The 14,375-nt window shown below is 38.3% G+C and overlaps 2 protein-coding genes across 3 annotated transcripts in view; both read left to right on the forward strand.

Annotated features, from left to right (window-relative positions):
* The window catches only part of nhsl2 (NHS-like 2), a 244,198-nt gene that overhangs the window by 92,753 nt on the left and 137,070 nt on the right, over positions 1-14,375 (forward strand). The window lies entirely within an intron of this gene.
* On the forward strand, positions 3,665-11,980 carry LOC141760419 (uncharacterized). The gene is made up of 5 exons (XM_074623238.1): positions 3,665-4,334; positions 5,499-5,664; positions 5,862-6,017; positions 6,337-6,429; positions 7,245-11,980. Exons 2-5 carry the CDS (start codon positions 5,560-5,562, stop codon positions 7,551-7,553), a joined length of 663 nt encoding a protein of 220 aa, XP_074479339.1. The 5' UTR covers positions 3,665-4,334; positions 5,499-5,559; the 3' UTR covers positions 7,554-11,980.

Raw genomic sequence — 14,375 nt, forward strand, 5'->3', positions numbered from 1 at the left:
AGTCAGATCGAAACTGTCGAGGAGATTTAGAAGCTCAATAGTTCTTGGGTCTGCTTTTTTATTTACGTGGATATTTAGGTCTCCGTTTAGAACTACTTTGTCATATCCAGTGACACATAGTGATAATAGTTCAGAGAATTATTGTATGAATATTGGCGAGTGCTTAGGTGGCCGGTATATAATAACAAGCAGTATTGATTCAGTTTTGAGCTCTATAGCAAGATATTCAAATGATGTAAATTCACCTAGCTCAGTGATTTTGAACAACAGTTTAGATGAGAAAATAGCTGCGACTCCTCCACCTCTTTTTGATTTCCTAGAAACTTGGTGGAAGCTGTAATCAGGCGGACACGCTTCTATCAGTGTTGCTGTTGCCGTGTCGTCGTTTAGCCAAGTTTCTGTTAGACAGATGCAATCTAAGTTGTTTTCTTTGACCAGATCGTTAACTAGAAAGGTTTTGTTATTTAGAGATCTGACATTAAGAAGGGCCAGTTTCATCTGTGGGGTATTAATAGATAAAACAGGAGGAGATATATTTGTGACATGGATAGTTTTCAGACTTCTAGGACGAGTTTCAGGTTTATAACCACGCATTTTACCATGCCATTTGCTGTTTATGATGACCGGTATGTTTAATGAAATAGCATGGTGGCTGTCCTAACGTTGCTTTTCTTCAGGCTGAAAGTCCATAACACTGAGTTCAAGGTGGCTTGCTATCAGAGGGGAATTCGTTGAGGAGGTGAGGGACTGTGCAGGGCCCGTGTCCTTGCAGGAGGTTGTTTGAGTGTTCTGTTCTGTTCCATGGGAGGAGGTTTGGGATGCGTAAGTCAATTTAGACACAGCAGGGGTAGGGAGTGATGCTTGATTCTGGCTGTTTGAGGTGGTCGAGAGCGCGTGACTTATGTTTGCTGTTAGTAGCCTAGACCCTCTATGGTTTGGGTGGAGTCCATCAGCTTGAAAACGGTCTGCACAGTTCCAAAAGACGTTGAAGTTGTCAATAAATCTCCGTTTGTGTGTAAAACAGACAGATGCCAGCCATGTGTTGAAAGACAGGAGTCGACTGAAGGCTTCTTTTCCTCTGCGAAAACATGCAATCGGTCCACTGATGGATACATCTTGATAGCTGTTTAGTGTGTTCAGTAGCTGGGTGAAATGTTTTTTAAGTATCTCAGTGCCAGTTTTTTTGTGCAGGATGTCAAACGAGCCAGTGTGGATGATAATCTTGGTATTGTTTGGTTTATTGTTGAGGATTGTTTTTATCTCTGACGACAGTTCCTCAACAGATGTGTTGCTAAGGCAGAGGTTTTCTGTCTTTGGCAGTTTAACATGTTCTGTCATGGCATCTCCAATCAAGACAGTGGCCATCCGTGGGTTGTTTGGGTTAGCACTGATAGCACCCTGTGCTGGACCATGGTTAGCCCCTGTGCCAATGCTAGCTGTATTAGCTTCTATCTGTTGGCTAGTGCTAGCAGCGTTAGCTCCTCTGAGTGCTAGTGGGCTATGAGTAGCCTCTGCACTTATGCTAGTAGAGTTAGCATACCTTAGTCTTGGACAGTCCTGTGGTACTGTTGTCTGATCAGGCTGGATAAGGGGTCGAAGAGTGCCCCGAGTGGTCCGAGAGGGGCTTGGAGTGAAATGGGGGACTCCTGGGCGCAGCAGATGAGGACGTGTCGGTGTTGAGTAGCTACCGTCACGGTGTGTCGGGGATCCGGGATCCGGGCCCTTTATACTCGTTAGCAGCGCGGCTAGCACTCCTGTGCCTTTTCGCCTTGGGTGTGGAGAGTTGTTCATCTTGGAGAGTCCCCAGTGGTTCGAATCTATTTCCGAGCGGGACAGGAAAAGAGGCGATGCGGGAAGAGTTTCTGCCTCGCTTTTTCCGTTTGTTGTCCTGGGTGTTAATCCATTTTCCGGGAGCGGGCCATGCCTCATCTGGTCCACTGGCCGGTGGGGAGAAAGCCGGCTTCAAGGGTGGCTCATTTGCCTGTAGCTTAGCCTCCGGGCTATTAGATAGCATGGAGTCAATAAAGTCTTCGGTCTCTCTGATCTCTATGAGGGTTTTGACTCTTAGCTCCAGTTCGGCTATCATCCGAGTGAGTTTTTCGCAGTCTGTACAAGCCATAGTCGCTGTGGCTCAGGTGGTGCGTTCAGGAAACAGGTAAACGTCTGTGATTGTTTGAGGGCCTGTAATCAAACATTAACCAAATGTTAATGAATAAAAACGTATACTAGACGAGGCTTTAGCCTTTAAACCAGCTCTTAAAGCACTGGACAAAAAAACGAACTTGAACCACTATTGCAATATTATCGAAAAATACAACTTAGATTTAGATGTTTATGTTCTGCTTGTTTACTTTATAAGATACTGCAGGTTTAAACTAGTTATTCTAACAGCTCATAATGAAGTCAGACAAACAGGATCATCAACGAGGGGAGACGGGAAATATAAAATATTGATCCACAACATTTACTCAAACTGCTTTTTCAGTTACAGAAACTAAACAGACGACTGATCTCCCTCCAGATATTAGAGCAATGTTAAAAAGGGTCAAGTTATCTCAGAAGGAATCTCTCTGAATCATCAGAGGCTGCTCTTTCTCTCTCCTCTTCTCTCTCCTCTTCCCTCTCCTCTTCCCTCTCCTCTCCTCTCTCCCCTTCTCTCTCCTCTTCTCTCTCCTCTTCCCTCTCCTCTTCCCTCTCCTCTCCTCTCTCCCCTTCTCTCTCCTCTTCTCTCTCCTCTTCCCTCTCCTCTTCCCTCTCCTCTCCTCTCTCCTCTTCCCTCTCCTCTTCTCTCTCCTCTTCTCTCTCCTCTTCCCTCTCCTCTTTCCCTCTCCCCTTCTCTCTCCTCTTCTCTCTCCTCTTCTCTCTCCTCTTCCCTCTCCTCTTTCCCTCTCCTCTTCCCTCTCCTCTTCTCTCTCCTCTTTCCCTCTCCTCTTTCCCTCTCCTCTTCCCTCTCCTCTTCCCTCTCCTCTTCTCTCTCCTCTTCCCTCTCCTCTTCTGTCTCCTCTTCGCTCTCCTCTTCCCTCTCCCCTTCTCTCTCCTCTTCTCTCTCCTCTTCCCTCTCCTCTTCTCTCTTCTCTTCCCTCTCCTCTTCCCTCTCCTCTCCTCTCCTCTTCTCTCTCCTCTTCCCTCTCCTCTCCTCTCTCCTCTTCCCTCTCCTCTCCTCTTCTCTCTCCTCTTCCCTCTCCTCTCCTCTCTCCTCTTCCCTCTCCTCTTCCCTCTCCTCTTCTGTCTCCTCTCCTCTCTCCTCTTCCCTCTCCTCTCCTCTTCTCTCTCCCCTTCTCTCTCCTCTTCTCTCTCCTCTTCCCTCTCCTCTTCTCTCTTCTCTTCCCTCTCCTCTCCTCTTCTCTCTCCTCTTCCCTCTCCTCTCCTCTCTCCTCTTCCCTCTCCTCTCCTCTTCTCTCTCCTCTTCCCTCTCCTCTCCTCTCTCCTCTTCCCTCTCCTCTTCCCTCTCCTCTTCTGTCTCCTCTTCCCTCTCCTCTTCCCTCTCCTCTTCTCTCTCCTCTTCTCTCTCCTCTTCCCTCTCCTCTCCTCTCTCCTCTTCTCTCTCCTCTTCCCTCTCCTCTCCTCTCCTCTCCTCTCTCCTCTTCCCTCTCCTCTTCTCTCTCCTCTTCCCTCTCCTCTCCTCTCTCCTCTTCTCTCTTCTCTCCTCTTCCCTCTCCTCTTCCCTCTCCTCTTCCCTCTCCTCTTCCCTTTCCACTCTGCTGCTCTGTGGCCGGCTCTCCAGCGAGCTACGCCAGCGGGCGATTGTGGAGCTTTTCAACTCCATAAAGTCAGATGATCACAGGTTCCTGTTCATTTATAATGGACATCTGTGTTGTGATATTTAAACAAACTATCCGTCAACAAGGAAATCAAAGCCTCTTGTCTACAGACCGGTCTCTAAAGAGCTCCAGCTCATAGCGATCTCTGAGCGTGACTACCCGGCTGGCTGGCAGCGACTCCGGCAGGCGCCAGCTAGCTGTCACGGCATTTTGTGGAGCTTCTACACAGTTGATTTCTCGCCTCAAAACTTTCAAAAGGGAATTTACACTGAAAAAAGTGCAACGACTGTGTCATTCATTTAAAGTGCATTTTTATATTGGTCTAATTGAAAATCATGGTTTCCGGTTTAAACCAGTTTTTTTCACTTTGCTTTAAAGCAAATAATACTCCCCCTGGAGTAAAGTAAAGCAATAATTTAACTCAAATAGTATTTTCACTTCAAACCAGAGATTTTCATGTCACGTGACCACATGACGTCACATCAGCTCGCTCCTTCATGAAGTTTGCTGTCCGTCATTACCTCGCTTCAACAGAGAGGACGACTGCTGTTCAAGAAAACTCTTTTAAACAAGGTAAGAATAAGAAATTGTGTTGTTTTTAGGGGCACATGTGTTTTCCGTGTACATTTATGGTTAGTGGCAGGATGGACAACTATTTTACACTGTCTCTTGTATTTTGCGCGGTTGTTAGCTAACACTAGCTAAACCAGGTTATCTGCTTTAATGTGTCATGTAGAGAGAAACCTTTCTTTACCAACGCTTCACACGTGCAAAGTCAATACTGGAGCTAATGTTAATGCTAATGTTGTTAGCTAAAGTTATTTTCTCCGGACATTGGAGGCATGGCTGTGTTATACCGGGAGACCTGGAGAAGGGTAGAGGGCCGGCGGGTCTGGACATGTTTCTACCAGGGCGGGGCTGGGCTCCTCCGCCGCTCTCACACACAGAGACACACAGAGAGCTGCAGCAGCAGAGCCAGGTGAGGAGGACAAGGTGAAACTCCGCGGACACTTTAACATTACTGAATTGACGACCATAATGAACGTTACTGTAAGTGTCATAAACCTTTGGAGTAAAAACGAAATCAATTTATTAAAACTTGTGTTTAACAAACAAAACGTAATTTGACAGAGGTGACGCACGTTCACCGGCCGTCTCTCATCCACAGCCGGTCTGTTTACTGCCTCAGCTCTCTGTCTGGTTACTGCATGGAACCGTTGAGTTTAGAGACATCTCAGACATGCAACCCCACCTCCCTCCATCAGGGTACCCTCCAAGCAGTGAATCTGCTTAGATAAGCAACACAGGGAGGGATTGATAGTACGACAGGTGATTGACAATTTTCTGTGCCCTACACATTGTTTAATCCAGAGTTACCGTTTTGCTAAGAGGAATATGTTCGTTTATATGGTGACTTTGCTCTTTTTGCTCTTGAAACAACATGTTGTAGGCTAATATAAATCCTGTGAACTCATATGAATATTACTTTTACTCTTTTTAAGCTTAATCAAAAATGATGAGAATGGATTAAGTACTAGATAGTGAGTATCGATTAAAGAGGAAGAATTCATATCACATTCTCCATTTTTTTCAATGTTAATGCAGTATACTGTAATACCACCAGTATGTCTAAGGCCTAATTATTAAATTAGAGTCTGTAGTGACAATTATGGACAATGTTAACTATCCCATCAAAAAACTAAATGTGAAATCTCACCTTTTGCTTTGTGTTTACAGGTTTGCTGTTGTTTCATGAAAAGGTCACAGTTTAGCCACATTGCTGAATTTGGTAAGTCCCATGCTGGACAAGATTTTTTCACTACGAAGACAGGACGTTGTGGGAAAGGAATCAGGAATGGAAGAGTTGAAAGAGAGATGGCCTGCATGGTTCACAATGGATGAGGTAAGTAACTTCAGTGGTGGCCTGTAAAGTAAATAATATTATCCCCTATCATAAGAAACCTGCTAAGAAATGGAGCCAAACCAATTAAAAATGCATGTTTTGGCCCTTGATATCAAAAATAAGATCTCATGCACCACACAGCTGTAATGTAACATGTAATGCAAGAACATTTGCATGTGCTATTTTGTTTTTTAAAGGTCAATGCTGAATTCATGAGGATCACAACTGTTCCACTTCAACCGCGATTCCTGGCTTCCTTGGACAAGCACCACAGCAAGCTGATTGACATCATCAGAAACAAGGGAGGAGTTGTCAGGGAGAAAACCCGGAACATACTGAAAGTTCTTGATCAAGTATGTACTGGTACATACAATACATAAACATTTGCCTTATATCACATAAATAGTAACATTGTAAATAGAAGCAATAGTGCTCATCTTGTCAACACATTTGATTGTGGAGTTAGATTACATGTTGGAAGATGTACTACGTTTGTCTTCTCAGTTTGACAGGCCTTTTAACTGGTTTGCTCAAAGCATTTGTAAATCACAATTACTGTAACTCCCATTTGTGCATTGTGTAGTGTTTGAATCTTCAGGTTGCATCTTCAAGTTGAAAAATCGGACAGTATAGTTTTGCATTATGTGTGTGTGTGTTTGTGCTCTCACCTAGAGCCTCGAGGTGAATCAAAAAAGAGAGTGTCTGCTGAAGTGCCTTATTTTGTACCTTGGGGAAGACGTGGACAAACTTATCAAGGAGTATCTGGTAAGTAGTTTTGAGTTTTGCATGAATCACTTAAGCTATACACAAGATAAAACATTGAATATTCAAACTTTAAAGCTCATAAACGTGGTCTCAGGTCCTATAAAAATACTCAAGCGTATCGTACATTCATGTACTGTACATTTGACTATGCCTATAATTATTGTGGAGTTCTCTGCCCCCCCAGTGGTCATTAATCATCAATTTTTTTTTAAATTGAATATGTCTAACACAACGACTTAAGTCTCTTTGCTGGTTTATATTTCATATTTTGTAAAACACTATATAGTGTGGCTATATTTGGCTGGAACCTATTCAGATATTTTAATTGCAGTGTGAAATATTTGTCACTTCAGAGCAGCAGCAGAAGTGCAGATGGAGTAGCGTAAAGCCTGGACATAAAATGGATATTATATTCAAATATTGGTGTCTGAAGATTCTGAAATTAATGAAAATATGGAGACACAAGCCAGTTGTAACTTTTAACATTATAGTGAATCTTATACTAGTATGTATGCTACTGTATTGTACTATTTAAGATGTTATAACTTTTTGGATATAGCTTTTATTAATGTGTACCAATGCTTTACTTGCGATAAAGTCAAATGTTTGCTATGAGGAAAATATTTGGAGGAGCTGCCATTAAATCTGCTGGACTTTGCAAGTCATTAACATTTTCGCATCACTAGAACCCCAATTTAAGTTTTTTATTGAGATTTGATTGAGAGAATTGTTTGTATAGATATTTTCTTGTATTGGTACATCAGTCAGTGGTTTCATCAGAATAATTTTCTCATAAATGTCTTGTCTTTTATCAGGTTGTGCAGAAGGATGAAGCTGAAACCAAGCTTGAGAGGTGTACAATGGCAGTGTTTGTCATCAGGGAGGAGGAGGATCCTCTCCAGCCACCACATGACATTGGGATTGCTCTTGAAGGTGTGGAAGTCCTTAATGGGTTGCCATCGGTCGCACATGCATGTGCCATGTTATTTGGCTTCATCTATGCTCTAAACTTGAGCTATCCAGGTGAGCTCAAATACACTTTTGATGCACTGCAGAAAATATTCATGGAGATAGAGCCAAAGAAAATGACACGCAAAGTGTGCAGTCTGAGTGTCAAGCTCTAAATACTGGATCAATCAAGGAAGACATTTGGATACAGCATGTTTTTGTTCTGTTTTATAGCTTGTATTCAAATACATTCCAAGATGATGGAAGAGTTTCATTGTTAATTGTAAATAAGAGAGAGAAACAGACTTTAACTGAAAACTGGCTCCAGAGGATGCATTGCCAGCAAAAAAAGTGGAAAGGCCAACGACATACCTAACAGAGACTGTCACTTTTAAGTGATGTGAAGAAGCGAAACAATTGTGCAGTGATAAAGGACAAAATGGACAAGACTTTTTCACTGCAAAGACAGGACATTATGGGAAAGGAATCAGGAGTGGAAGATTTGAAAGATAGATGGCCTTAATTTCTGATTGTCTCTGTTAACAGAATTCTTTCTGTGGTATAAATATTGTGGCACTGTTATTAACACTGAAAATGTGAATAATGCTAAATTCACATGACAAGCAATTCAGTACTAGTAATGGTAATGTTCTTAAACTGACTTATGCACAAAAGACCAAGCTTTGTTCATAGATTGCACCCCCAGCAATTGAACTGCACTTTTCCTTGGTTGTTTTTTTGGGTCTCTTGATCTCACATTTGTAATGGTTCAAAATAATGTGACATTCATACATTCTGGTCATTTTATCAAAGGATAGTCAAGTTTTAACACTGTTAGAATCTATTTTTACACTTCTTAATGGCTATTACATTACATATCTCAGGTTCTAAAGGAGAGATGTACAAACCCGTTTCACATGTTAAGATATCTGTGGTTAAGGTTACAGAAAGGTTGCATAAGGTTTAAAAAACATTGAAAAGATCATGATTTATTTGATTTTATAGTTACTATGTATTTTTCCTCAAGTGTTGAGTATACTTGCTAGCTTTATTGGCCGCACAATTCATTGTGGGTTTCCTTTTTTGGTTGTTTTTTTTTTTCGTTTTTTTAGTACATAACAGAAAAGGTGATGCATATTTTAAAAAGACATCACAATAAACATTTAGGTATTTGAAGAGAATATTCCTGTCTTTATTAATAGTAAACTAAACTAAACATTATCTGTAACAAAATGTTTTTTGAATTTGATCTTATGTGAAAATTCTACTAGCTTTTGTTTATGTGAAAATGTAAGTTGTAAAAAAGCAAAAAATGCTATTATATTGACACAGATAAAGTATCATTTTGGCTTGCAACTAAAGAAAATATATTGATTAAGGTAAATTAAAATTTTAGTTTGTTTGTACTGAATCAGAAATTTGACTTGAGAAAACTTAATAAAATTAGATGTAACAAATTAACTTGATTTTTTTAAGTTAATCCAAAGTAAAACTAAGTTGTAATAAAATTGCATGTAACAAATTAAAGCATTTTAATTAGTTTATTCCAAAGTAAAACTCTACTTGGATGTAATAGTAAATATTAGTTTTTTCCAAAATGAAAACTTAAGTTGTAACAAAGTAAAAAAATAGTTTATGGTCTTCATAATAAATAATCTTTTTACTTTGTGTGAATGTAAGTTTTTGACTTTGGCCAAACAAATATTTTGATTTATATTAAATCATAATTACGGTTTCAACCAAATCATAAATACAATTTGAGAAAAACTAATAAAATTAGATGTAACAAATTAACTTGATTTTTTAAAGTTAATCCAAAGTAACATTTTTTTCAGTGTAGTTATGAAATAGCTACGAAAAATGTAAAAAAACAGCCGTTTTTGGCTGCTGTTGTAACTGTAGCCTGTGGCGGTCCAGCGCTTTGCATTGTGGGATACAGTAGGCGAGGTAGCCTGGTCCGATGCAGACTGGAGATTTTTTCCAAATCAGTACGACATCCGGGTATTTTTGGTATACTGTAGATTTTGCTTTTGTTCGTATACTACATACTACATACTACATACTGCATACTGCATACTACATACTGCATACTACATACTGCATACTACATACTACATACTACATACTGCATACTACATACTGCATACTACATACTACATTTTGGCCAAATCAGTACGTACTACTAGTATAGTATGAGGTTTAGAATACAGCCTAAGCCTCTAGCAGGATGCACAGAAGACATTTGCTGGTGTGACCTGGGCTTAAATAAAATGTAATCAGTAAATTGTTCCATCTAAGTGAACTGACACACTTAATATTAAGTGAAAACCAAGAACAAAATTAAAATCCATTAAAAGCTGGATTAACCAAGTTTGGCTGAACCACTTCTGCGTCCTCAACCAGCCGCTAAGAAGAAGAAGAGATGTAGTTCACGGCCGTCTAATCTGGGAGGGCGAGGTTGTCTAAATTCAGACAGTTACCTCTCACAGCATGTGATGTTTTCCTCGTGCAACTTTTAACACTCAAGAGGTGTAGGCCTACAGCGTGAAGGAAAAATCAAAGGTTTCATTCGTTTTCTAAACTCAGCGAGGGGTCTACTTTCAAAAAAAGTTGCCTGTCCTTGAATAACCTCGACGAGTCAGTTAGATTTTCAATCTTGTAACAGCTCAACTGGAGAAAAAAGAAGCGTTTTTCTCTGGTGAAAATTAGGTTTTGGCATACGGCGAGTGAATCAGAGACATAAAATAATCGACTTGGAAGATTCACTATGTACTCCTGAACCAGATGTGTTTGCATTGGAGAGTTTTCACACCTTAACTTAACACACCCTTTCATTTGTTTGACCTGGACACACAGGCACTGTAAAACATTTCTGGTGTCATTTTTCTTTTCCTAGTAGCAGCTCTTTGAAGGGGGATTACCTGTTGAACAGACCATGACAGAGGCAAACAAATCCTATTGTTATAGAGAAAGAAATCTGTTATTTGTCTTGTTTTGATCCCTCGTTTCTCTCAAAAGCAACCGCTGGCTTATTATGAGAAGGTTATAGGCTCGGCATGCGCTGCATTGTTTGCTTGTTAGTTCAAGGTCGGGTCACGAGATAAGAGGACAGTAAATATTGTGGGTCAGCGAAAGAGAAAGAGATATAGTCCTGAGGTGAACCTGTGTGAGAACTTGAAAGATAGATCTCCTGTGAATATGACATGAGGAAGAGGGCGAGAGACTGAAGAAGAAAGTGGGAATGTGACATTTTCTCACCTTGTACGGCTTTCTCTGGGACGCTCAGAGAAAGAGACGGTGATAAAAGGTCGGTACAGACAGAGAGCGAGAGGCTGTAATAAAGAGAAGACTAAGTGGCTCAAAGAAAAGAAGAAGAGGACGTGTGATAGAAGGAGCTGTCAGCATAAAGACGGAGCGAGAAAGAGAGCAAACGTCCCGGTTATTCACGGCGATGGCTGACAAGACGAAGCCGCATATGTGTCGTCGACTTAACGAGATGTTCTGAAAAATGGCTGGCAAAACGGCAAATCAGCAAGAAAGGGAACAGCTCGCCCCCCCCCCCCCGGGCCTCAACACCAGTTACATAAGCGGCGGGATCGAATATAGGCTATAAAAGCGATCTTTGTGGGAGGCCTGGGGATGAACCTGGATTAGTGATGGTTTAGGGATATTTGTAACAGAATCCCAGCAGATTTCACTGTGCAAATATGTTTCTCATACGCCAGGGAGCATTAACTGCTGTGTCTCACTGCAGAAGGAAAGAAGGGTTCAGCCATCCACCTGCTAAAGTGTCCTTGAGCAAGGCACAGGATCACTACTAGGAGGAGTGCCCACAATAAAGAGTAAATCTGAAAAAGAATGAGAAAATAACTGGAAATATAAAGAGAAGTAAATGAATAAGAATAAAGAGAATCGGGGAAGGGAGGAAATATATATAAAATAAATATATAAATACATTTTTTTAAATATACAGAAAAATAAATATACAAATAAATAAATATTTTAAAAAAATATATAAATATAAATATACAGAAATAAATGAACAAATACATGTGAAAATGAATGAGAATGCTCAAAATTATGATTTTATATTTTTTTATTTATCTTTCTATTTCCACATTTATTTATTCTTTTATTTCACTTTCTATTTCCACATTTTTGATTTACTTATTTATTCTTTTATGTATTTCTCTTCATATTAACACATTTTGTATTCACTTATTTATTCTTTTATTTATTTCTATGTAAAATAAAAAATAAAAATAAAACAAATATACAGAGAAATACAGTAATTTGTATCTAAATAATGCATTTATATTTCTAAAAAATATATAAATAAATAAATATACAATGTATATTGCATTATAAACAATATGGTTTATGATCAAATACCTAAAAACCCACAATGTTACAATATTATACATCAATGGAATCATGGGACTGCCATAAAAAAAGAATATATCTAAAAGCATAAGAAAATAAATGTGGACAAAGTATTAAATAATAATTATAAGCATTTTCATTGATCTTCTTTATGTACATAAATATATTTTTTGCATATAAATTAATTTATTTTTCTGTATATTTACAAACAAATATTTATTTTTATATAATTTAATTTATTATATTTATCCCTTTACTTTGCCTATTGCGAAAAAAATATATAGAGAGTAATTTATATGCAATAAATAAATCAATAAATCAATATATATATATATGTATATAAAATACAAAAAACATATATATAGGAATAAATGAACAAATAAATTTGAAAAAAATTAAAACGCTTATTATTCTTTTATATTTTATTATTTGTCTTTATATATCCACATTTATGTATTTATTGTTTTATTTATTCCTCTTTATATTTCCACATTTATTTTATTATTCTTTTACAGATGTATTCTTTTTTATGGCACTCCTATGACTCCATACAGTCAGCTGTACTTTGTGTTTGCTAGTTAGCAAATCTTAGCATGCTAACACCGTAAACTAAGATGGTTAACATGGTAAACATTATACCTGCTAGATATCACGTTAGCATTGTCATTTTGAGCATGTTAGCATGCTGGTATTAGCATTTAGCTCAAAGCTGCTAGCATGGCTGTAGGCCGCTCACTTTCCTCCAGTATCCTGCATTTTCTTATACTCGCAGTCATGGTTAAATGGATATTTTTAGGGCAAGGACTGTAATATAAAGCTGGGCTGAAATGAATAATCTATAAACACATTTGATCTATTGACAGAAAATGAGTTGGCGACAATTTTAATAGTAAAACTTTATAATTAAGAAAAACATTCTCTGGTTCCGGCTTCTCAAATGTGCAAAGTTTGTTTTTCTCTGTTTTATATCATTGTAAACTGAATATTTTGGGACTTTTTATAGACTAAATGATAAATAGATGAATCAATAATAAACATAATCCATAGTTGCAGCCGTTGATGAGGGTTTAAAGGCCTGAGCAAACTTCTCCAGAGTCAGTCCTCAGCTGTATCTACCCTGTAAACAGTGCAGAGAAATAGACATCATCTGTCCTATAAGGCACAATAAAAACACACCCTTAAAACACAATGTGTTTCTTTATAAAAAAAAGAAGAAGCCATAATGGCCCTAATAAAAAAGAAGAATAATCTACTAAAATGTGTCTTTGGGGAGAGGAGATGAGCTGTGAAGTCATTTTTCCTCAGTCTGGCTGCTGAGGCTGTTGTTTCTGTGATTGGCTCTCTGCAGACGTGTACGAGTAAACAATGGAACCACTGAGTTAATTTCTCTGGAAGGAAACAGAAGGAAGTCATTGTGCTGCATCTTCATTTCCTCATTTATGATGCTATCGGCGCGCTACCAGACAAATTCATGTTAACAAATGTGATTTATAAGAGAGGTCGATGAGGTTCCATTTAGATTTGTTATCGTGTTTTTCCTGATGGCATCGGTGCGGAAAGAAAAACCTTTTAAACTCACAACTTTACGTTGATGATGCAAGACCTGCTGGTATATTTACAAATGAAATGTTCTTTAGTTTCATACGGGTTCTCTTCAGGTGAGTGAACCCTGAATTCAAAATGATTATTGTTATATGTATATGTGATATATTATTATATAAGATAATACTTAATCTTATTTTATGGCTAAAATCTTAGTTTAAATAACTGTAACAAAGCAACATATTCTGCATGTAGCATCTTTGTGTTCACTCACCTGAAATAAACCTGAAGAACAGAGATCACAGGAGTGCCATAAAAAAAAGAATACATCTGTAAAAGCATAAGAAAGTAAATGTGGAAATGTAAAGAGGAATAAATACAAGAATAAATAAATAAATGTAGACAACATTTTAAAATATATAAATTAATATATACAGAAATAATTGTAAATTATTTATTTTAAACAAATAAATGAAAATACTTATAATCATTATTTTCTATTTTGTTATTAATATTTTTCCACATGCATTTATTCTTTTATTTATTCCTCTTTATATTTCCACATTTATTTTCTTAATCTTTTACAGATTTATTCTTTTTTATAGCACTCCTATGACTCCATAGAATTGTCATTGTTTGGTGGATTTGGTGTGTGTGGCGAAACACATTTTCAAAACATTGTTAATAAGTTTATATGTGAGAAAAGAAATATTTTTTTTGTTCTTAGAAATGCGTATCGGACAATGTCTTTAAATAACTCCTAATAACAATTTCCCTCGTGATGAATAAAGTCCTCTCTGATCTTCAAAACTAAACTGTAATTTGCAAAATTTTCATGCCGGAACTAAATATAGTTGTGTGGGTGTGATGTCTTTTTCTAGACTGTTGATATTTGAGCTGCATTCAGCACCTTTTTCTGTCAGCTGTTTATCAGGATGTGTGATGCAGCAGTGAAGAAGAGGAGGAGGAGGAGAAGGAGGAGGAGGAAGGATGGAGCAGATTGATGATGGCTGCAGGTTCATTCTCATTGTAACGGATCAATATAAAGACGCAGAGAGAGAGAGAGAGAGAGA

The sequence above is a fragment of the Sebastes fasciatus genome, chromosome 22 (genome assembly GCF_043250625.1).
Source record: "Sebastes fasciatus isolate fSebFas1 chromosome 22, fSebFas1.pri, whole genome shotgun sequence".
NCBI classification, from domain to species: domain Eukaryota; kingdom Metazoa; phylum Chordata; class Actinopteri; order Perciformes; family Sebastidae; genus Sebastes; species Sebastes fasciatus.